This window comes from Typopeltis vanoorti, chromosome 19 (assembly GCF_054136105.1).
Source record: "Typopeltis vanoorti isolate ZY-2024b chromosome 19, IOZ_Tvanoo_1.0, whole genome shotgun sequence".
Classification (NCBI taxonomy): Eukaryota; Metazoa; Arthropoda; class Arachnida; order Uropygi; family Thelyphonidae; genus Typopeltis; species Typopeltis vanoorti.
This window is the reverse complement of record NC_143567.1, coordinates 49,807,616-49,832,319: the sequence shown is the minus strand read 5'-3', so window position 1 is coordinate 49,832,319 and position 24,704 is coordinate 49,807,616. Positions and strand designations below refer to the sequence as shown.

General features: G+C 35.7%; 1 protein-coding gene across 1 annotated transcript in view; it reads left to right on the top strand.

The window, feature by feature from the left end:
• Dys (Dystrophin) overlaps positions 1-24,704 on the top strand; it is a 923,162-nt gene that overhangs the window by 769,635 nt on the left and 128,823 nt on the right. Inside the window, exons 53-54 of the mRNA XM_090409612.1 lie at positions 1,450-1,718; positions 20,104-20,267. Coding sequence (XP_090265738.1) covers positions 1,450-1,718; positions 20,104-20,267 — 433 coding nt within the window. The remainder of the gene's footprint in view (positions 1-1,449; positions 1,719-20,103; positions 20,268-24,704) is intronic.

The following is a 24,704-nucleotide window of genomic DNA, read 5'->3' as shown; positions in this document are numbered from 1 at the left end:
ATTTAATTCTGTGTGTGAGAGAGTATCCAGAGCATAGCCTGCTGGCCTTGACTTGTTATACAGATGATCATGAACGTAGCTTTTCTTCTCTTTCTTCAAGGTGGATGTTAATAGATCTGTCTGTCTGTCTAAAGTAAGCTGAGCACAAGGAATCTTATAAATTTCATGGTGTGCAAGAGGATGAGGCTAATCCTTTCAAGAATAGATGAAGTTTGTGGGCTGATTATGTGGTATGAAAGTGGCATGAAGATTATATTTATGAAGAAGTTTGACTGTCTTTTTAGAGGTATTCTAGATGGGGATAAGAATAGTTTTGTTCTACTTACACTTTTGTGTCAGTTGTGGAACAGATTTGGGTAATGGAGTGGTTGGTCTGTTTTATAGGGACTTTAGCCAATGGCTAAAAAGTGTCTCAAAGATAACTGAGTTCTTATGGCAAGGCTCTGTCATTAGAACAAAGAACTGTGATTTAAAATGTTTTGAGGATGCCATACCATTGGGATGGATGGTTGGGTGACTGCTTATGTAACTACCCTCCAATGCATGCAGATTTCCTATAAAGGATAATGAATCATTTGGTGACATGTAACTAGTGTTTAAGAAAGGAAGACAGTTATTCGTTTCTTTGTCTATAGTGAACTGTATTTTTGGATGTTGCCTATTTAAATGCACATCTAGGCCACAAGACCAAATAGCAAACATGTGATCTGCTACCATAGTCAGACTGTTTGTTCTGGTGTGCATCACTTTTGACTGCTTGGTTTTCTAAATATAGAAATTGGCGGTGGGAGGCATGATAGTCTCACCTGGCTATTTGCATATATTTCCTTTCCATGAAAAATAACTTGAGTGTATGGTGAATTTGTATAATTCAAATATGTCTGTGGAGAAACATGGCTTAATAATGTCAAGGGTTTCTGTCAGTGGTACACTGGCAAATAAAGAAATACAGGTAAGTCTCATTATATGCAGGGGTTGCATCTCGAGAAAACCAAATGAACAAGATTCCTATCTTTCAAGATTAATTAAATCAAAAATGCATGTGGTTTTCATACATATTAAGGTATAAGAGTTTAAATTTGCATATAGTTTAAGTCTATTATTTTGCTTTCATGGTGATTAGTTTGTTCTTAAATAATTGTTTAATGATAAATTCTCATTTGTTTCATTCAGTGCATTAGAGTAAGTTTTACACTTTAGTATCATTTACAATACAGTATTTTAAATGGTAATTGAATTTAATCACAAAAAAAATGCAAATTACTGCAAAATAAAATTGTGCCAAATTTTATTTTGCATTCCCCAAAGAGTTGCTAAATTGCTTAAAATGGCCCTTCCTATCTGCAAATTGATCTGAAATATGTTAATGTTATGATATGTCTACATTATTATATGCTATAAATCTAGAATTTTATTTTTTTCATGTAGTATAATATTTATTTATTATAGGAATCGGTTGGAAAGTAATGCAGACCAATGGAATCAACTGTTATTGTCCCTAAGAGAACTAACTGAATGGGTTATCAAGAAAGAAACAGAATTATCAGCTCAACCCCAAATTGGGGGAGATGTGGGAACTATAGCAAAACATCAAGATGAACACAGAGCTTACCGTAGGCAGCTTGATGATAAACGACCTGTCATTGAGAGCAGTTTGTTGGCTGGTCGGCATTATGTGGCCAAAGAACCACCTCTGTCTGACACAAGTGATTCTGAAGGTATGCATGTTTGCATGATATGCTTTTTTTATTATTATTACGTATTTTTACTAGTTGAAAGAGCCTGTTTTTTGTCTACATGCAACTTAGAAACAATAAAAAAAATTTCACTTATTAACTTTTTTTATCTCATTAATGATGTATAATCCCATCAACAGTGTTTCTGAATTCTATTTACAATATCTGTATGTAAAGTCGTATTTTTTGTCATTCATTCCCTTGATTTTTTGGTCAAAGGTCTTTGTTAAAAAATGTGTCCATTCGCAATGAAAAAAAAAATCTCATGGCAGCAGTGAATTTTTTCTCTAACAGAATAGGCAAATTGATCCATGAATATACAAACTTAATTGACATATAATATTCTAGGTATAGGATTGACTGTCTTGCTTTATTAAGATCTGATTCAATGTTAACAAACTCATGAATATTTTCACTCAGTATTACAATAAGATTATAATAATGATAGTTCTTATAGAATAAAAAATAAATCAAACTCAGGGACCATATGCTTTGTACTCTTTCATTCCTACTTCTGATATAATTATTCTTATCACTTATTTGTAATGTCAGTAAAAAATATAGAGATAAATATCTTCAATGAGAAGGAAGGGATAAAAGTAGACTAGTTCTTCTTTGATAATGTAGAGAACAAATCTTAGAAATGTTGTGGAATAATTTAAAGAAATGAACTCAACTAATAGTTGTTTTAGAAAAAGCTGTTTGGGGAAAGAAATACAAAAAAGTCTGACATTATATCCTTGTGAATAATGATATTTTCAGAGGAAGATTCAAGGTTATGTCTTAGCACTCATTCTCTTTAAGTTTTCATTGCAGCAATTCTTCATCATCTCATTAATGGAAAACTCTCTTCAGGAGTTGAAATAACCTGTAGGTTGGATGGAAAACCTTTTTAACCTTAACAGATTATCTTGATTGAAAATAAAGACAACCAATGATGTCACCTGTGAACTTCTGAGGAATTTCAATATCATTTGAAATGCATTGGTGCAGCTTTTGGTCATTTGAGAAGATTAGCCTTAGATGACTAAGATATTTATTTTGTAACCAAACACTCTTGGTTTACAGATCTCTTGTTATTTCCCTTATCGTTGGAAGCCCACCCCATAGAAAACACAGTCTATCATACCACTCCTTGAACTCATTCACCATTCATGCTCTCACCATTTTATCAGGAAATGCATTCCACAATTCAACCACCCTTCCACTCTCAAAGAAACCACTCCTTACCCTCTTGCTCATGACTTCCTTTCACAACTTCCAGGCATGGCCCCCTTATCCTCGCTCTTTCTCTTTGTTCCATCAAATATAAGAACTCCCCAGTGTCAACCCTAACTATAGAATAACACGTATGCCACAGTAAATAATTTTTTTATTATGTAAATATTTTGCCTTATGTATCATAAGATATCATCAGTACAATTATCAAACTACAATACGAATTGAATTCAAAAGACAGTGTGTGCATGCTTAAATTGGAATTCCTCTCCATATACAGTTGCGTGTTAATGGATGAAAATCTAATGCGCTGAAATTAAAACTAATCAAATTAAAATATAACTGATAAATTTATTTGATACAATCGAGGATAATAATTTCCCAAACTTTTGGAATAGCGAGACAGTCGTTCCAATTAAGATTAGGTCTATGAAATAAGGCTTCAGCACTTTCTTTATATAAACATTCATGTTTATACATGGCTCTATGTAGCAGCTTAGTGTTTTGCCATCGGATCCTGGTTAGCATTTTCAATTCCATGTTGTGGAAGGCCAGATTTGTGAGGTTTGATAAGATGGATGTGGTCCTTGATGTTCAGAAATACATTTTATTTATAGATCTTCCTTTGTCCATAGTAAGACAAGTTTCACTATATAAGAAAGTGTAAACCCTGTAACTACCTCTCAATGGTTTAAATGTCTCAATCGTATCACCTCTCCTTCTATCTATCAAACTTTGCAATCCACATTCCTTTAGTCTGTCCTTATAATTAACATTGTACAGTCCTGATATCTCTTTGTTATCTTTCTCTGCACACTTTCCAAGATTAACTTATTCCCTTCAAATCCTGGGGACCAGATTTGAGCACAATAGCCCAGATGTGGTCTGATCAGGGCTTTATACAATGGAATAATGACTCTTTTATCTCTGCTGGTCAGTGTCCTTCTCAGTATTGTAGCAATCCTCTGGGTTACCTTTATCACCTTTGCAATATGTTCCCTGAATTTCAGGTTTTTATCAATCATCACCCCCCCCCCCCCCTCCAGATCATTGGCTTGCTTATTTCCTCCGGACCTGTCCTCCAATAGAATATGCAGCCTCCCATTAATGTATCCCAATCTTCAAGACATTACATTTAGCTGAATTAGACTGATACCTGTCTGTCCATTTTATTCAAATCCTCTTGAAGGGCTACCATATCTACACTATTACTAATAACTCTTCCAGTTTCATATAATCTGGAAACAACTGAATATTCCCTTGCAATCCACTAACAATATTATTGATATAAAGGTTAAACAATAGAGGCCCCAGTACTGAGCCCTGTGGGATCCCACTTGTAAACCTTCTGCTTCCTTGATACTGCTTCCTCATACACAACTCTCTGATACCTATCTGACAGTCAATCTCCAATCCAATTTACTAACCTTACATCCAGTCCCATGTGCTGTAACTTAAATATCAGCTTATTATGTGGCATGCTATCAAATGCCTTTGTAAAAAAAAAAAGGTAGAATATGCCTTTCCCTCAACTGCTCTCGTGTATTTTATTTTATTTACTTTATTATAAAAGACAATCAGATTAATAAAACAAGAGCTCCCCATAATAAATTGAGGCTAACTCTCACAGATAACATTAGCCTCATCTGCCAAATGCTGTAAATATCCATCACTAATTTCTGCAAAATCTTAACTACTGATGAAATACAAACTGGTCTGTAGTTTGATACTACTTCCACTCTTATAACTTTTTTACAGTGGCACTATCTTTCTCTCCTTCTGCTCCTTGGGCACCTTTCCCGTGGCCAGACTCTCATTGATTCTCATGTTTCTGAATAGTTATCAAATGAATTGTGTATGTCAGATAGTCTTTGGAGATCATAATAATAACTGTTGTGAGATTGATTGGAAGGTAATATTTATGTTGTAATTTTAAAGTATTTTCTAATTGTGGAGGTTGGGGAGAGAGCAGATGGCATGGCAGCTATCTCTTCATATGTTGCTAGAATTTCATTCCTGTAGAAAACTTGGAAAACGTTTTCTGTACATATTTTTTTATTGTAAACATTGAATTACAATTGCTTCTGTGATGAAACCATGTCTTACATTTGATATGGTGCCCAGTAACCAGATTGGGTGATGGCATAACCACTGAGCACTATATCAAATGGCAGGAAATGATATTTTGGTACCTTTTTTTAAATTTGCAAGATTGTTGAAAGAATGTTGTGCACTGCTTTCAGCACCAGCCAAATATGAACAAGGCTGATTCCATGTCAGTTTTTTACATTTTGAAAATAGTTATATGGAATATAAACCTATAATGTATTTTTTCTTCAAATATGTTATTTATATTGTGTTAAATTTATCTTCTGGTTTAATGGAGAATGAAAACAGCATAATGAAATATTGCTGTTTTGACATTTTCTTTCTGTCACAGAGACATCATCTGAGATGTAATATAAAATTTAATAATGCATGCACAAAAACTCACAACCAACAAGTGGAAGATATTAGACTAAAAACCCGAAGTCCTTGGGGGGGGGGTGCAACCTCTGTGTATGCTAGTAACTAACTTTTGCCAGACAATCTAAGAATTACTATTTAAATCTTGGGAAGGTTCACACAGCCATATTTATTCAGGTTTGTGTTTGCCACAGTGAAACATAATATATATATATATATTTTTTTCATTTTATCGGTCAGCTATACTTGATTGATCATAGTGTGGTAGTGAAGTGAACATATTTCTTGTGTTTTTCAAGGTGAATGTTATTAGATCTCCCAGTTTGTCCATGATATGAAAAGTTGCAAGAACCAGGGATCTTGGTTCTTGCAACCAGGACCTCTCACCTGAAACAGAGAGGAGGAGAGTTGATCTCTAGATAAAGCCAGCCACTTCATATGAGTTATGAAAGCAGCGCAAAGATTATATTTCTTAAAATTCTGGCTGTTTTTTCTGAGATATAGAGAATAGTGATAGCATTACTATAATCTGTATGTTGAAAGAGATATGAGGTAATGGGAAGAACAATTATTTTGTTAATTTTTTTTTTTTGTTTTGGTATTTTAGCTATTAGATAGTAAGGTACAGTGAATAAAGGAGAGGTCAGTTGCTAGGGAAGTCTGGTTGGAACAGAGGTCGAGGACTCTGTTAACAAGGGTTTTTATCCATATAACTGAAGGGATTGGGTGGGAAAGTTTGTGAATAATCTATCTGTGTATTTAGATTTTCTGTAATCTAACTGCTATTGGAAAGATGTGATTAGAGTGTCTAGAAAGGTAGACTATTATTATTTCCTTTTTCTATAGTGAACTGAATTCTGCAGTGCTGGCTCAGACACATTAGAATTCCTCCTGACAATCTAATGTGTCTTCATACACATTAGACTGTCAGGAATGTTTGGAGAAAACATCAGCTGTGTGCCTTAGCCAGATCACACTGCTCAATATAGCAATTGGCTAGGGAGAGCCCATGGCTGTATAAAGAAGTGATGTCCACGCTAACCATGATATCAGTACTACTTAAAACTAAATTTTGAATTAAAGATTATTTGAAGTGGATGGAATTGTTTATATAAGATGAAGTATGACCAGTAAGGGAAGTTAAAGATGTAGCTAACATTTCACTAATTTAGAGGAATGATGATGACTGGAAGGTTTAAACCTTCCCACTATTTCCCCCCCCCCCCCCCCAATAGTATGGCATCATAAAAACTTTTGTTAGCAGAGCAATCAATCTCTATTCCCAGTGGGCTTTCCTTGTAGCTCAACTCTCCTTTATTCTTTACCTTCTTACCTAATGGCAACAGTGCTGAAAAAAAATTAAAATAATTGTTCTTTCCATCAACGCACATCCTTCTCGACATACAGATTATAGTAATGCTGTCATTATTCCCTATATATGGGACATCTTGGTAAAAGAAAAGAAAAAAAAACCCAGCCAGAACTTTAAAGAAATATAATCTCTATGTTGCTTTCAAACCTCGTATGATGTTGGCTTATTTGTGCTTTTAAGGATCAGTCCCCCCCCCTTGGTATCTACACGTACCCTTGTTATTGCAGCTTGTTGTGTTATTGACAAACTAGGAGAATCTCTCAACTCATACTTTGAAGAACAAGAAATATCTACTGTTAATAATACTGTTAATTAAGTCTAGCTGACCATGCCGCGGATATGTTGCACAGAATTAAATGAAACAATTTCACTGTGCTTCTCTACATAGCAAATACAAATTTGCAAGTAGAGAAATACAGTGAAATGAAACAATTTGCTTCTCTAATTCAGCAGATTAATATATATATATACATACATATTAATCTGCTGAATCAGCAGCAGATTAATATATATATATATATATATATGTATACACGAAGGTGGTCTGAAAAGTTCTCGGTCTCAACCATAGATGCTGACACTATCGGCAAGATTTTTTTTTTTTCTAAGTTGGTACATGAGCATCCATGTGAAATTACAAGTCATTCTATCAAGTAGCTTGTTTTATACAGCTGTCTGAAGCAAAAGTGTTGTCTGTATCCCTTGAAATGGATAAAATTGAGTATCATGTGGGTATAAAATTCTTTGTAAAAGAAGGTTTAAAGCCGAAAGAAATTCGTTTGAAGTTCATAAACATTTATGGGCACTCTTCTCCTTTGTTTTCGACAATTAAGAAAGTGGGCTGCTGAGTTTAAATGTGGCCATACCATCCTTGAAGATGATCCACGTGAAAGATGTCCAGAAAGTGTAACAACACCAAAAATTGTTGATCAAGTGTTCAACATGGTATTGGATGACTGGCGAGTCAAAGTGAGTGAAATTGTTGAGACTATAAGCATTTCAAAAGAATATAGGATATATTTTGCATGAAAAATTGCAAATGCAAAAGCTTTGCGCAAGATGGGTGCCTCGCTTGCTCACAGCAGATCAAAAACTCACTTGCATGAAAATCTCTGGACAGTGCTTGGAGCATTTTAACAAGAATAAAATTGATTTTATACATCGATTTATTACTGTGGATGAGACTTGGATTAACCATTACACACCAGAATCCAAACAGCAGTCAAAACAGTGAACAGAAGCCACTTGTTCAGTGCCGAAGAAGACAAAGTGGGTTCCATCAGCAGGAAAGGTCATGGCATTGGTGTTTTGGGATGCTAAATTTTGTAAAACAATAACCGGGGAATATTATTCCGATCTTTTAACCAGACTAAATGAAAAAATTCATGAGAAAAGACCCAGTGTGTAGAAGAAAAAATCATCTTTCGTCACGACAATGCACCTGCCCATAAAGGTGTTTTGTCAATGGGATCTGCACTATGAATTGTTGGAACATCCACCCTATTCCCCAGATTTGGCTCCCTCTGACTTCTGTCTCTTCCCAAAACTGAAACTCTTCCTCGCTGGTCAGCATTTTTCTTCAAATCAAGAGATGATTGCAGCTGTAGAGGGGTATTTTGCAGATCTTACTGAGAACCACTACAAGGATAGGATAATGACACTGGATCATCGCTGGAATAAATGTATTAGTTTTAAGGGAGATTATGTTGAAAAATAAAAATAATTTTGAAATTATAAATTCTTTTTTCCATTGTTAGGCTGAGAACTTTTCAGACCACCCTTATATATATATATATATATATATACAGTCATCCTTCAACTTATGTCCATTCGAAGATACGGCCGTAATCCCATAAGGGAATAAATAACATTTTTGACTATGCCTTCGAACAAGATGCAAGCGAGTGTAAATTGAAAAGATTTCTATTTAGTAACTATTCATCATGCACAGTGGCAACAGTGCATTCAGAAGCAACCTCCCTCGGAATTCGGTACATGTCTTCAATAGTTCCACCATTGATTTTGTGTTTGAGAAATAGGTTATTTGTGTATTTATTGTTAAATATATTGCGATATTTTGTGCAACATCGCCTCTACACACCCAATCAAACACCTACTGAAGAATCACAGAAAAAGAGGCAAGCTGTTGATCTTGAAATGTAGTTGCAAGTTATAAAGCAACATGAAGCTGGTAAGCCCATCAATGTGATTCACACGACTTTGGGTGGTCTCATTCTACAATGACCTTCATTTTGAAAAATAAGGATAAAATCGTAGAGGCTGTGAAAGGATCTGTTTCCATTAAATCGATGGTAGTGACAAAGCAACAACAAGTTCCTATCAGTGATATGGGAAAGCTACTTGCATCATGGATAGAGGACCAGACCAAAAGCGCATATCCCTTAGTCCTATGGCCATAACCACTAAGTCACTAAGTCTCTTCAACATGTTGAAGCAAAAGGCACGGCCCAATTACGACTACTAATTCAATCCTTCTTCCAGGTTGGTTCATGAGATTCAAGCATGGCTTTATGCTGCATAATGTGAAAATGTGTGGTGAATCTGCAAGTGCCAATGAGAACGCTGCCAAGGAGTTTGTGCAGAAATTGAATAAAATTATTATGGTGGAAAATTATTTGCCACGGCATATATTTAATATGAATAAGACCTCCTTGTAGAAATTAAGCGGATAAAAATCCTATGTTGTTATATAGCCAGTAAGTTAAACTCAAGATCGAGAACTACGATCTATATGAGTTTCAATGCTGAAAAACTATTGGCAAAGGCAATTCGAAGCAAAGGTGGAGCAAGCTTCCTCACTATTCTTGATATTCTCTCATAATGTAAAACACAGCTCCTAGGAGATGTAATACTGTCATTACATTATGAGGAAAGGTCACTACCCAGACTGGTTTCAACCTCTTTTGAGGTCTCATCAGTGAGTGGGTAGACCTGGAAGATATCAAAGCTTAGTGATAAGAACTTACATACCTTCACTATACGAATGTCATAAAGGTGTGCTTATATTTTGTAATTAAAATGAAAAGCCAGAAAACTAGCCGTTTGGCTTTTCATTTTAATTACAAGACCTTGTTTCAGAAAAAAAAAAATGCCCGAGCAGACATTTATCCACAAAAAGCTAAAGTCTGTGCATGGCTTCAAAGCTCTTCAAGACAGCATTATGATTCTGTTGGGGGGGGGGGGTAATGTGGCTGGATATAAACTGAAACCATTTGTGATATGGCACAGTGAGAATCCACAAGCCTTCAAAAACATTAGGAAGCATACTCTTCCATTTCATTATTGGCAGTAAGAAGTCGTGGATAACTCAAAAATTGTTTGCAGATGCCTGAATTAACTGTTATGCGAGTGAAATAGAAAGCTACTAATTCCAGATAATGCTTCAGGTCATCCGTCTTACTTCTTTGATCTTCACCCGAAGTTCAAGGTCATGTTTCTCCCTCCACACACTGCTTCATTGATCCATCGGTTGAATCAATGAAGCAGTGATCCAACCGATGGATCAGGGAGCTCTTGCAGTGTTTAAGGCTTATTATCCACAGCTATTTCTTTTATTTTACAAGCTATTTCTGCCAGTGAAGGAAATAATCAGACTCTCATGAAATTCTGGAAAGCATTCAATATTTGCCATGCTATTAAAAATATTGTTGTGGCTTGGGACGAAGTGACCTCTCAGTGTATGAGTGGCATATGGAAAAATACATTAAAATAGGTTTATGCACGATTTTGAAAGTTTTGAAAAAAATGAAGACCTTTGTAAATTGAGTGAAGAAATAGTAGCATAGCAAACAATTTTAATCTCAAAGTGAATGACGACGACATAGTTCTACTCATAGAAATCCCCCCGAAGAATTGGTCAAACTGGAGGGAGAGGAAGAACAAGAAAAGGAAGGGGGAAAAAAGAAATGAGGTAGTTAAACAATTCACAGTGAGGGGTCTTGCAGAAATGTTCTCTGAAGTTGGCAATGTTCTCAAAATGGCTGAAGACATGAACCCCAATGTTGAAACGCTACTTATTAGTAGAAAGGAAAGTACATGATGCGTTTGCTTGCTATAAACAAATTATGATGAAAAGAAGAAGTGGAATAAGCAAAGCACATTGGACATTTTCATTTAAAAAAAAAAAAGGTTACAGCAGAAGAGCTGTAGCCTGGTCCTTCACATAGGAAGATAATGAAAATGTGACGGAGGAAGATTTGCGTGATTATTCTCCCGTTTTATAGTGGCAGTAACACACAGTACAGTTTTATGAGGTTTAAAAATTAAAATGACAGTATACTTATTATGGTTAAGTCCCTAACCATGATAACTCTGTTGATTTAATGTATCGACTTACGTCCTGCCGGATGGAATGGAATCCCAACGTAAGTCAAGGGATGACTGTGTGTGTGTGTGTGTGTGTGTATATATGTATATATGTGTGTGTGTGTGTGTGTGTGTGTGTGTGTGTGTGTGTGTATTCATGAGCATTGACTCGGTTACTGTGATACATTTAAAAAGATATTTAATGACTAACAAATTGAGAATAAGTTAGAAAACTTTAATAATACAACCAGCTTCGGCTTATTATGGCCTTCATCAGGTATCTTTGTAAGTAGAAGAAACAATAATAAAAGACTGAAGATATTAAGAAAACTGAGAAGCACAGGTTAATTGTATTAGATAATTAAAAATAAAAAACGTTGTATTAAAATTCCAGTTGTTCTATTTACGTGCCATTGTTTATTGTATGCGTGATAATAGACTCTTGAGAACGCCAGTATTGAACAGCAGCAGTATGGCTCTCAGGGATGTTATAGCTCAAATGCTCAGGATTAAGGACGATCTCCCTGGATTCCACTATTTTTCTTTCAAATTCATCCTTGCAATGGAAAATGTTTTCAGATCTATCCCAGGAAACTGAGTGACCTTGAAAATTATCATGAGGATTGTTAGAGAAGAGAACATGGCTTGATAAGGCACTAGCATTTGATCTTTTATAGGAGATGTCTCTTTTATGCTCCTTCATGCAAAGTTCAACAGATTTATTAGTTTGACTGTAATAAGGAACATTACAGTCATACCATAGTTTATATACGCCAGGATATTTTAGATTGTGACTTTGGGACACAGAGCTTGCTCTATTTTAAACGATCCAGATGAGCTTCAAAAAGAAATTAATCATTTTTCACATATTTTTGAACAAAATGGATATCATGAAAGAACAGTTATGAAATTTCTTATAGATCCTCCTAGGCACCACAATACAGAAACTACCAATTTTAAAGGTAACATCTCAATCCCATATATCAGTTCGGTCTCTCAAAAATTGGCTTATAAGAGATCTTCCAAAAATCAGATCTCTTATAAGCCATCCTAAACCTCAGCATTATAATCTAAAATATCCTGCCGTATATAAACTATGGTGTGACTGTAATGTTCCTTATTACAGTAAAATTAATAAATCTGTTGAACTTCGCATGGAGGAGCATAAAAGAGACATCTCCTAGAAAAGATCAAATGCTAGTGCCTTATCCAGCCATGTTCTCTTCTCTAACAATCCTCATGATAATTTTCAAGGTCACTCAGTTTCCTGGGATAGATCTGAAAACATTTTCCATTGCAAGGATGAATTTGAAAGAAAGATAGCGGAATCCAGGGAGATCGTCCTTAATCCTGAGCATTTGAGCTATAACATCCCTGAGAGCTACTGCTGTTGTTCAATACTGGCGTTCTCGCGAGAATGCGAGAACGCATACAATAAACAATGGCACGTAAATAGAACAACTGGAATTTTAATACAACGTTTTTTATTTTTAATTATCTAATACAATTAACCTGTGCTTCTCAGTTTTCTTAATATCTTCAGTCTTTTATTATTGTTTCTTCTACCTACAAAGATACCTGATGAAGGCCATAATAAGCCAAAACTAGTTATATCATTAAAGTTTTCTAACTTATTCTCAGTTTGTTAGTCATTAAATATCTTTTTAAATATATATATATATATATATATGACAGCCTAATCTTAATAAATATGGTTGTGTGAAACTTTTCAAGATTTAGGATACAGTAATTCTTAGACCAGACCTTCCAACCAGTAGCCAAGATTATAAGTTAAAGATGCCAAGAAATTGTATTTTTGGTTTAATCCTTTATTCAAATATAAGCAAACTTTCAACAGCAAAGACTAGTTACTTGCATCCGTAGAAGGTGCCCCTCTTAGGACGTTAGACTTCTGGTCTAACAACTTATGTTGGGAGTAGTAGTGAATGTATGTATGAGGTAGATCAGTAGAAATGGATTAGATCGGAATGGGAGTAGGGGTAGTTGAGAACTGAGCCGATATATCTCGTAAGTGGTAATACAGGTGATTGGGCAAGGTAGATGTGGTGGTAAAATCGCAGCCAATAAGTGGCTTGGGTAGGACTGGTTATACACTTAAAAATGAACTGCCATTTATTTACGAATTCCAAGAGTGTCAGAAATAGGGGAGATGATATTATTTCACTGATTGAGTTTATTCACCCCAAAATTATTGGAATAAGTGAAACATGGTTGAATGAAGATGATATCCTAACTGGAATAAAAATTGAAGGGTATAGTGTTTTTCATGAGGATAGAAAGAACAAGAAAGGAAAGGGGAGTGCTGCTGATGATAGTAGGGAATCTATGTCCACACAAGCTGGACATGAAAGAGGGAAATAATGGTAATGGGTTTGAGGCAGTGTGGTGTGAGATGTAGGTTAACAGGAAGAGATATTTATTCTTATTATTATTTGACACCTTCAGGGAGTCCTAAGACTCATCGAGAGAGCACCTACTCTACAACTCTCCGTCTCCACCACTCAACCTCATCCACAAGCTGCCTTATCTACACCAATGCTATCTACTGTCCACCATCACCACTATTATTTTCACAGACAATCACAAACATCCATGCTCACAGCGGGAATCGAACCCACAGCCTTTTGGCTGGAGAGCGGATACTCTAGCCACTCAGCCAACCAGGCCGACATTTAGTTGGATGTTGCTCTAGGCCCGGGAATGTGGTGATAAAGAAATGTATAAGCAACTTCAGTTAGTTAACAAGGAAAGGATGATTATTATGGATGATTTTAATTATGGCATTATAGATTGGAATGAAGAGATAACATTCAGGAATAAGGAAAATGCATTTCTCAAGTTCTCGAGAGACAACTATCTCAGGCAGTATGTAAAGAATGACATTCAAGGATCAGGAGTTTGGATCTAATCATTTCATCAGAGGATATAATTGTGAGTGCAGTTTGCACTCACAATTATATCCTCATGGGTTGTGGCTAGCCATATGAAGACTTCTGTGAGGAAGGGATATACGTGGAAGTATATCCTGGTGATTATGACAAGTTTAGGAAGCAGCTTGGAGCTATAGTATGGAATGAGGAGTTGAGTGGTAAGGAAATAAATGCTGCTTGGGAACTGACAAAGAAATACATATCAGTATCAATCTGTGAATGTATTCCGAAGGTCAAAAAGGCTGAATAAGGTAGGTGTAAAATGGATGAACAAGGAGATTAAGCATGAAATCTGGATGAAAGTACTTTGGAGGCAGCACAAGATGAATAATGGTAATAATCAGTTGCACTAAGAGTATAAAGAACAGGCTAGGAGAATGACTTAGTTGATAAGGACAACAAAAAGTGCAGTATAAGCAGAAATTAGCAAATCAGGCCAAGAAAAATCCTCAGGAGTGTTTTCAATATATGGCAATTAGAATGAAGAATGATTACGGTAAGATGTTGTTAATGGATGAAAGCGGAAGATTGGTGACTGATGCAGAGGACATAGTTGAAGTGTTCAGTGAGCAGTTCATCAAGGCGTTTCATCCTCAGTATGAAATCAGAAGCTCAGGTATAGAAAATGAAATGAGAGACTTAATGGAGCAAGCAAGAGGTATATAAGGAGTTAAGTAAGCTACATATCAATAAGTGCTAATAAGGCAATGGATGATATATCATCCATTGCCTTATTAGCACTTAGATTGTTTGAGGGAATGTTCCAGAGAGTAAGCTTCAGCCTTGGTATACCTGTTTAACAACAGTCTTGCAACAGCACAAGTCCCAAAGGAGTGGAAGGAAGGAAGACAAAATTGTTCCATTTCACAAAGGTGGTGATATGACTAAAGAACAAATTATAGGCCAGATCTGTATATCTGGAGTTGTAGTTAATGTATTGAAGAGGTCGGTAAGATATGGAATACAAAAATGGGTTAACAGTGGTATTCTTTGTGCTTATCAGCATGGGTTTGTTAAGGGACGGTCATGTTTTACCAAATTGCTTATGTATTATAAGAAGGTGACAAATGTACTGGACAAGAGATGCATATACAGTGGTATACTTAGATTTTGCAAAGGCCTTTGATAGATTGCCACACACCACAAGTTAGTCACTAAACTGAAGCAGATATGATTGGATGATAGACTAGTGAGTTGGATAAGTGAAAGGTGAATGGCTATCAGATAGGTATCAGCAAGTTGTATTGGGGGGAGGGGGAGCATCTTGAAAGAGGAAAGTCACTAGTGGTGTTGCCCTATGGGTCAGTTTTGGGACCATTGGTATTTAATTTGTATATTAATGACACAGGGATGGGTTTACTTGGTGATATAACTGTTTGTAGATGATGCAAAACTAAGGAGAGTGATAAGGAATCATGCAGATGTTGTGGACATCGGTCTGGAACTGTCAATTCAATATTGGCAAGTATATGGTTCTGAAATTTGGGAGGCAACAATGAGATGCAAAGTATGCACTTGGCAGGGAAATTTTGGAGGAAGTTGAGGAGATGAGAGACCTTGGAGTAGTTGTAGACAAGGATCTGAAGTCCCGAGCTCATATTGCTCAAGTTGTAAAGACGTCGCATAAGATTATGGCAATGATGCAGAGGACCTTAAGTTATAGAAATAAAGAGGTTCTGGTTCCATTTGTATTATTGTGCACAGATTTGGTCCCCTGGTTTTCACAGTGATGAGGATATGTTGGAAAGAGTCCAGAAAGACTGACTAAGGTTGTAACTAGTCTTTGAGATGTGGGATATAAGGACAGATTGAGGGAATGGAGTTTGTAAAGCCTTGTGAATAGGAGGAAGAGAGGCAATATGATTGAGGCATTTAAGTTGGTAAAGGGTTGTTACTGGGTTAATGTAGAAGAAATTTTTCTTAGAATGGGAAAGGGTAGTAGAACGGGGGGGGGGGGGGTATATCTGGAGGTTGTATAAGGAGGATATAAGCAAGGGCATAAGGAGTAGGTTCTTTGCATGGAGAGTGGTTGGTTAGTTGAATGCTTTGCTGACATTCTGGTGATTGATGATACATTGAATGAGTTTAAAACACAATGGTGATTTGTAATGGTGTTTGTCTCCTGTGATGAGTCTTTAGACTCCATGGAGGTATGGTGTTAATAAAAATAATCTTCCTGTTATTGTTGGTGTGCTTTTTCTGTGTGCTGCACAATTTTTATATTTTTCCTAGATGATGTTTCTGTGACAGAGACAAAATATTGGAATTATTTAACTGTGTTATTGATTTCATTGTGCTCTTTTCATTCCATTTAACTTATGTTAAATTGAATATACAGTATATATACACTGTGTGTGTGTGTGTGTGTGTGTGTGTGTGTGTGTGTGTGTGTGTGTGTGTGTTTTAAAAATGTCTGTATTGACAATGACTTTGACAATGCTGATATTTTACACCAGAGAAAAGTATTGCCTGTTAAATAAGAAATTTACGAAACTTCAATTGTTCCTGATATGTCCCTCCCCCTAAGGAATTTAAAAGTGATCATATGACATTAAATGATTGAAAGTTGTTTATCTGACTGGAGGGAAAACTTTAGGAGTAAACTAGGTAGTGGTTCAGATCGGTTGACAGGTTAATTGTTTTGAATTACAGAGGAACGTTTTCAGAGTTACATCAGGCATCATGGAGATGTCCAACTTATTTTCAAAGTTTCAGCTTTAAAGAAGTTATTTTAAGGAATACTCTAGGAGATCTCCAGTTTGGCTAGCAAAATAATCATTCTACTTTTATTTTATAAATTTAAAAAAAAAAAAAAAACTTTAATGGAGTGGAAGCTGAATAAGGCATCACCATTTTATTAAACCAATTAAGGAATAATGAATTATTGGATAACTTTTCAATAGTAATCTTCATATAGAAAATATTGTTGATTTTATAGCAATTGTTTAATGTGAAATGGTGACTTCAAACCAAACAATGAGGTTGTGGAAAAGTAAAAAACAATTGTTCTCAAATTGTATCATTTAAAATTGTCAAATTTGGTGAATTAGACTCCCACTGAAGTCCCCCTATATTTTTTTGTATATTTTTATTTTATATGAATAATGAAATAGATGAATAACATTGGGAGGAAAATTTTTTGTTCTAAAATTTCTTGCACACCCTGGAAAAGAATATTAATAAGTAATAAGATAGCACAGAAGCTTATTTTGCTTTCATTATTTGTTAAACAGTGATATTTTACACTTGAAATAAAGCCTCTGGAACTAAGAACAGTAGCTTGTCCAGGAACTTCAAAACTTGAGAAATGGGTACTAAGGCAAAGACATCCGTGCAGGTCTTTGGTATCTCATGCATCCTTGGTGGCTGGTCATGGAGAGTACCAAGTTTACTAAAGTCCTGCTCCTGTAAATTAATGCTATCAAAAATCTGTTATAGTCTATTGAGCTAGTAAATATCTACTCAAAAGACTCCCTTTAGGATATCTGGTGATTTTATTGTTATTAGTATTTATATTGGTACTCCATGGAGTTAAGACTCATCACAGGAGACCCATTCTGCTCATTAACATAATACTTATCATACATCTCCTTAAACCTATTCACAACCTCCTCCTCTCAACTCATCTGGCAATCCATTCCATTCATTCACCACTCTCTAAGTAAAGAACCTAATCTGCACACCCTTACTAACCACACTTTTAGACAACTTCCAAGTATGACTCGTTGTTTTTTCCCCTACTTCCCATGTATCGAAAAATGTTTTTTGTGTCTTATATAATCCCTTTAGTAACCTATAAATTTCTATAATATTCCCTCTCCTCTGCCTGTCAGCTAAACCCTGCAACCCACATGCTCATAATCTATTCTCATAGGAATCATTCTACAGATCTATTACCAGCTTGGTCACTCATCTCTGAATCCTCTTCATCACCTCCTGATCCCCAAGAAATGCAGGTGACCAAATCTTGCACAATAGTCAACATGTGTCCAAATCATAGCCTTATGAAGAGAGATAATAACCTCCCTATCTTTGCTTGTATGTTCTTCAGCATTCATGTAATACTCTGAGCTATTTTGCCAACTCTTGCATTATGTCCTCTGAATTTCAAATCTCTATCCACCATCATTCCCCCCCCCCCCAGATCCCTATCCTCATCAATTTCCTGTAAACTAGTACCATCATATATGAAGTATACAATGATACTGGTATACGAAGTATAAATATGTAATCTTCTCATCTCAAAGTGCATTACCTTACATTTTACAACATTAAATTGACAACCATTGTCCTTTACCCACATGACCAATTTACTTAAATCATCCTGTAAGATATCTGCATCATCTTTAGCAACTATTATCCCTCCCTAGTTTTGTCATCGGCAAGCAACTGAATATTCCCCTTCAAATCTTCTGCCGTATCATTAATGTACAAATTAAAGAATAATGATCCTAGTACAGAGCCCTGAGTACTCCACTAGTCACTCTTATTTACCTTAATTCCACTCCACCATATATTACCCTCTGATATCTGCCTATCAATCATTCCCCGATGGATACATGCTACCAACTTCATATCCATTCACATTGCTTCAACTTATATAATAGTTTTCCATGTGGTTATTCTGTCAAATGCCTGTGCAAAGTGCAACAGTGTCATGGTGTAGCCATTTCCTTTATCCAGTTCTTTTGTCACCTTATTATGAAGTGTGAATAACTTACTAAGATGCAACCTACCCTTTACAGAGCTGTGCTGCCCACTATAGAGTATTGTATCCCTATTCCACCACTGTTGGATTTTACATTTAACCAACTTTTCCAATACTTTTAACTACCACTCCAGAGATACTAATTGGTCTGTAATTTGCTACTTCTGTCTTGGATCCACCTTTATGTAATGGGACTATCTTACCCTCTTTCCACTTCCTTGGAACCTTGTCAGGCTGAGACTTAGATTAAACAACTTCATCAAAAGTGGTGCCATTTCACTTGCTAATTCTCATAGCACACAAGCTGACATGCCATCTGGGCCCATTGCTGTATTCACATTGATATTTTTAAATATACTGAGTACCTCCAGTTCATCTACCTCTATGCTGACATCAGTCTCTGTCAATTACATAAACATGTTTCTTGCATGTACTTAGCAAGATTCGTAATGACAGTTGTATGCCATCTTTTGTAATTTCAATATTTTTGTTGGAAGTTAATCTTTTAATTCATAGTAATTCAATTTTTGCAAAGTTGTGGACATAAAAAATGTCCCCATGAAGAAGTACTTGTTTGTAGTTGATATATTTTCAGCTAGTGTCATTAAATTGTGTTGAAATCACTAGTGAAATATTAGCAAAGCAATTGAATATTACTTGGATATTTAAGTTATGTCTTAAATTATGTTGAAAAAACCTCATGTTCTCAAAGACTGCATGCCTTAAAACTACTTTTATATTTATGTCACAACTACCATAACATTCACAATCACGTGCTTAAGGATCAAAGCATATAACTGGGAGACCTTCACATAGCCTTTTAAGGAATTTCAGAGAACCAACTTGCGCTTCTGATGTAATGTCCAATCCTCACCTTCTCATGGTATATCCTGTTAGGTATCTACCAGATACTGAATGCACAAGGATGGGCTGGTAGTTTGGGATTTAGCCAACCAAATTGTAATTCTTATTGGCTTAAACCACAATGTAAAATGATGGTACAACATAACAGAAAATTTTCACTAAATTTTTTAGCTTTATTCATTCATCTGTGTATAATTTATTTCAAAATAATAGAATTAATTCTCACTGTGGCAAACCACCATTATATAAACTTACTCACTGTAACAAACTACTAGAAACCTATTCTATCTATGGAGCTTGACTACATATACCAAAACACATTCACTATAGCAAACCATTCCTATGTGATTCCTATATGTTTGCTGTAGTGAGAGTTGATTGTATTACAGTATTAAATATAAATATTATTATTCTCCTTTTTATTGCCATTTTAATAGGAAACAAAAATATTTTTCATTCTAGCCAAAGAATTCGAGGGTGACAGCCGTGGCTATCGAAGTGCTGAGGAACAAGCTAGAGAAATTACTCGTAGCATCCGTAGAGAAGTAAAGAAATTATCTGACAAGTGGAATGGTCTTCTTTCGCGTTCTGAACAGAGGCAGAAAAGATTGGATGATATTCTTAATGTATTTATTTATTTATTTTTCCTTCCTTTTCATATAATTTATAATTTTTGTACATTTTTTTGTTCTTTTTTGTGCATCATGCACGCCGCCTACTTTAAAAATTCTCTTTCCAGCTAAACCTTGCAAGTTGGAAACCCACTTTTTCTTACTGTCGAGAAGAGGATATTCCCAAGGATCTGTCTTAAGTGTTATGCTTGTTTCTCTCAAAGCTAGTTCTGTAATAGAAATCTCCAACTATTAGCACTGCATGCTTTATGTTAATGACTTTACCATTCTCTGTTATTCATGTAGTATGAGGGTAGATGAAAGAAAGACAATGAAAACATGATTATCCTACTTGTTGCATGTTTATTAATGCATTCATGTTTTCACTAGAAAATAGTGTTTGTGCATGCTATTTTCCAAAAGTGCAGTCTTTACCCTGATTCAAACTTAAGATTAGGGCCAGTTGAAAGAGCAGCCAAGTTCTTGAGACTTACTTTTGACAAGAAGCTTGCATTTCTTGTATACATTCAGCAGCTAAGAGAAAAATCAAAGAGCATTGAACATCTTTGTATCCTGTCTTCTATTACATAGATTGATTCTTTTCTTCTGTACAATGCATTTAACTGCTCAAAGGAAGATTATGGGTCACAGGTATATGATTCCATAATGGAAGTACCTTTTGATGGCTGGATTCCATCCACCATCAAAAGGTACTTCCAAAACATTCCAAAGATTCTGAGGATATTCAGAGAACAAGTTGGGATATTATCCACCAACATCTGGACAAGCAGAAGGTCTCAGCTAAGTGGATCCCCATATTTGAATGCCAGCCAAAAGAGAAAACTTTCTTATCATCTCAAGGGATTTTGGGTCATTTTGAGAAAACAGGTGCAAGTTATTTGGCTTGTATTGTGACTGCTGATGAAACATGTCTTCATCACTATGACCCAGAGACCAAAACAACAGTCAGTGGAGTTGCATGAAGGTTCTCCATGGCCAAAGAAGTTCCAAGCCCAAAAGTCAGCATGGAAGGTTCATGCCATTGCCTTTTGAGATATGGATAGTGTAATCCTTACCAAGAACCTCAAAAAAAGGTGAAACTGTTACAGCAACTGTTTATTCAACAGCTCTGAAGGAAAATCGCTGTGGGAAACTGAGCAGAGGCATGTTGCTTTTACAAGACATGTACCTGACACTGCTCATAAAACCCAACAGACAATACACAGCTTGGGCTTTCAATGTCTGCCTCACCCACCCTATTTGCCAGACCTGTCCCCATGCGACTATTTTTTATTCCCAAATTTAAAGAAACACTTGAAAGGAACAAAATTTACCACAGATGATGAAGTCATATCTGTAGCTGAGGACTAATTTGGACAACAAGGAAAAGACTTTTTTCTCAGAGAGGATTGCAAATGATGCAGCAGTGTTGTAACAAGTGTATAACACTTCGTTTAGAATATGTAGAAAATATGTAAGTTACATGGCTCTATCTTAATTCCTTCATGCCTTCATATGATTATCACAACTTTTTCAGCACACCCTAGTAAAAGGGAAAAATAAAACAACATTCAAAAAGAAATGACATATGCTACTCAGCATGCATTTACTACTCTAGTCTTGGTCACAGCTGTCTGAGAAAAAGAACACACTATTAATTAACACACTATCTGAGAAAAAGAACACAAACAATGAGTAGTTATGTTACTCTAATAAAAAGTCTATATACATCATAAAATCTATTGAAAATTAATAGTGATTCTTTCCCGGAATGTCAAAACTAATATAGTTTACTGGGACAAGGTACTTGATATATATACAACAGGTAAAGATAAAGAATGTAATCTGTTCTTAGTGGAACTTAGAAAAGAAGTTAGTTTGTGAAATGATTTGTAGGTAATGTATAGATTAGATTTATGAAGTAATTGCACTAGTTGCTCTGATTTCCATTTAAAGTAGGTTATTGCAACTCCTTTAACACCTGATTGTGGTCTTATTGAGGATTGATATTTATCAAGGATTTTTGGAGTGATGGTTTGGTCATATCCATTAGCAATCGTAATGACTTTTATTTTGTTCCCCCCCCCCCCCCAACAGATTGGATTCATCAGAACATTTAAAGTGAGCTCATTGCCTAAGAGTTTTGAGCATGCCTACCTTTTGCAGTGGATAGTGATGTGAAGATAGATGGTTGTACTGGTCACTGCAGGAAAGGTTCTGATTAACATGAAACTTTAGTTGCTGTCCAAATCTTATTTGCTTTGATTGCATGCCAATATCCAATTTCTAGGAAGTTATCACTGTTAATTGATGATTGGCAATTTACTTTGTATATGAACGAGAGAGAGAGAAAGGAGTTCCTTATACTAGGCCTTGCATAAGTCAGTCATTTTGTATATTCTTTCCTGCTGAGGGCTGTGATATCTGCTTATGTGTGAATGTATAACTAACACTCATCTAACCATATCTCATAATCTTACAAAGTGCTGAAACTTTATTCACAAATTGTACATTTGTTTATAAAATTTACTGCTCTGGCTGGGCTAATAAACTCAGGCACATTCCATCTGGCAGACATTATTATTATTATGAGCAACTCCAAGGAGTCCTTAGACATCGAGGGAGGCTCTAAATATCATGTCAAGAACTAACCAACATTTGTGCAGTATCTATCATATTTTGCTTTGAACTCATTCACAGACATGGCACCCTACAACAGACACTGGCAACTTATTCCACTCATTCACTACTCTCCAAGCAAAAAACCAAGAAATTCTATACTTGGTATCTATAATTTATAGTATAACCAAGTGAAAAACTTTCAACAAAAAACCTAGTTCTAATATCCTTGCTAACTACACTCTTACTCAGTTTCCATGGATGACCCCCTAGTTCTCCCAAGAACACACCTATTCTGAAAAATTTCTTCTGAATTAATCTTGTAAAAAACTCCCTCATTTGGTTTCTCAGTAATTTGTATATCTCAATCATATCACCCCTTTTCTGCCTATCAATCAGTTTCTGTAACCCACAAATCTTCAACCTGTTCTCATAGGGTTCATTCCATAGACCTGCTACTATCTTGGTCACTTGCCTCTGAATCCTCTCCACCTCCTCCTCACCACCAAAAAACCCTGGAGCCCAGATCTGTTCACAGTAGTCAAGATGGTCTTATCAAGGCTCAATAAAAAGAAACAATAACCTGCTTGCTTGTCATAGTGTTCTTCAGTAACCAAGTGATCTGATGAGCTGCTTTAGCCACTTTTGCTATGTGACCCCTAAACTTTAATTCTCTATATTCTCTATTCACTAACACTCCCAAGTCTCTGGCTTCGTCAGTTTCCTGGAGTATAGTTCCACCAATGTGGTATACAGCTGGTAATCTTTTTGCCCCAAAATACATAACTTTACACTTTGCCACATTAAACTGATATCCATTCTCCTTTGCCCACTCCTTTTCATCTATCCAAATCATCCTGAAAAATTTTGACATCATCTGTATTAACTATTGCTCTACTCAACTTTGCATCATCGGCAAATAACTGAACAGTTCCTCTCAGATCCTTTCTTATATCGTTAATGAACAAATTAAACAGTAGTGGTCCAAGAGCAGAACCCTGCAGCACACCACTAGTCACAGGCCTTCTTTTGGATTCTACTCCTGAATAAACTGCTCTCTGATATTTCTCCATAAACTACTCTCCTATCCAACTCACCAACCCTATATCCTTCCCCATGTTCTACAGTTTACCGATTAGAATTCCATGTATCTGCCAAAGGCATTGGCAAAGTTCAGCAGTATCACTGCTGAACTTTGTAAACCCATTACCTTTATCCAACTCAGCTGTCACTGTATTATAAAATGTGAGCAAGTTACCAAGGCATGACCTACCCTTCATGCTGTTCCCCCCCCCCCCCATTTCCATCTCTCCATTCCTGTATTTTGCAGGAATGGCAACCTTCTCCAATACTCGGACAACTCTTGACATGCTGATTCGTCGACATGAAATAATAAAATCAGTCGACATGGTACATGAAATATTTTAACTTTTTACAGAGAATCGATTTATATCATTACTTTGCTAGTCAGATTTATTTATTTGGTTTCTGTCCATATGCTGATTTTTTTTTAAATTGTTTACCATTTTTATTATTAATATTTCATTTCTTTTCTTAAAATCAACATATTTATTTATCATGTACTGCTTGAACCTTGGACATGGTATATGATTGCTTTGGATATGGCCACAGCTGTCCATATGCCAGTAACACTCAAACCATCCAAACAATATAAACCAATATTGTCCCAAGAAATTTTGAAACTTATCTAAGCATTATGAAAATATTAATAGATATCGTTCAGAATTTTTTAAAAATTTCTTGCAGAATTTTTGCACTATATAATTCAATATACTCATAATAATAATAAATTACCAAAAAAGTCCCATAGAC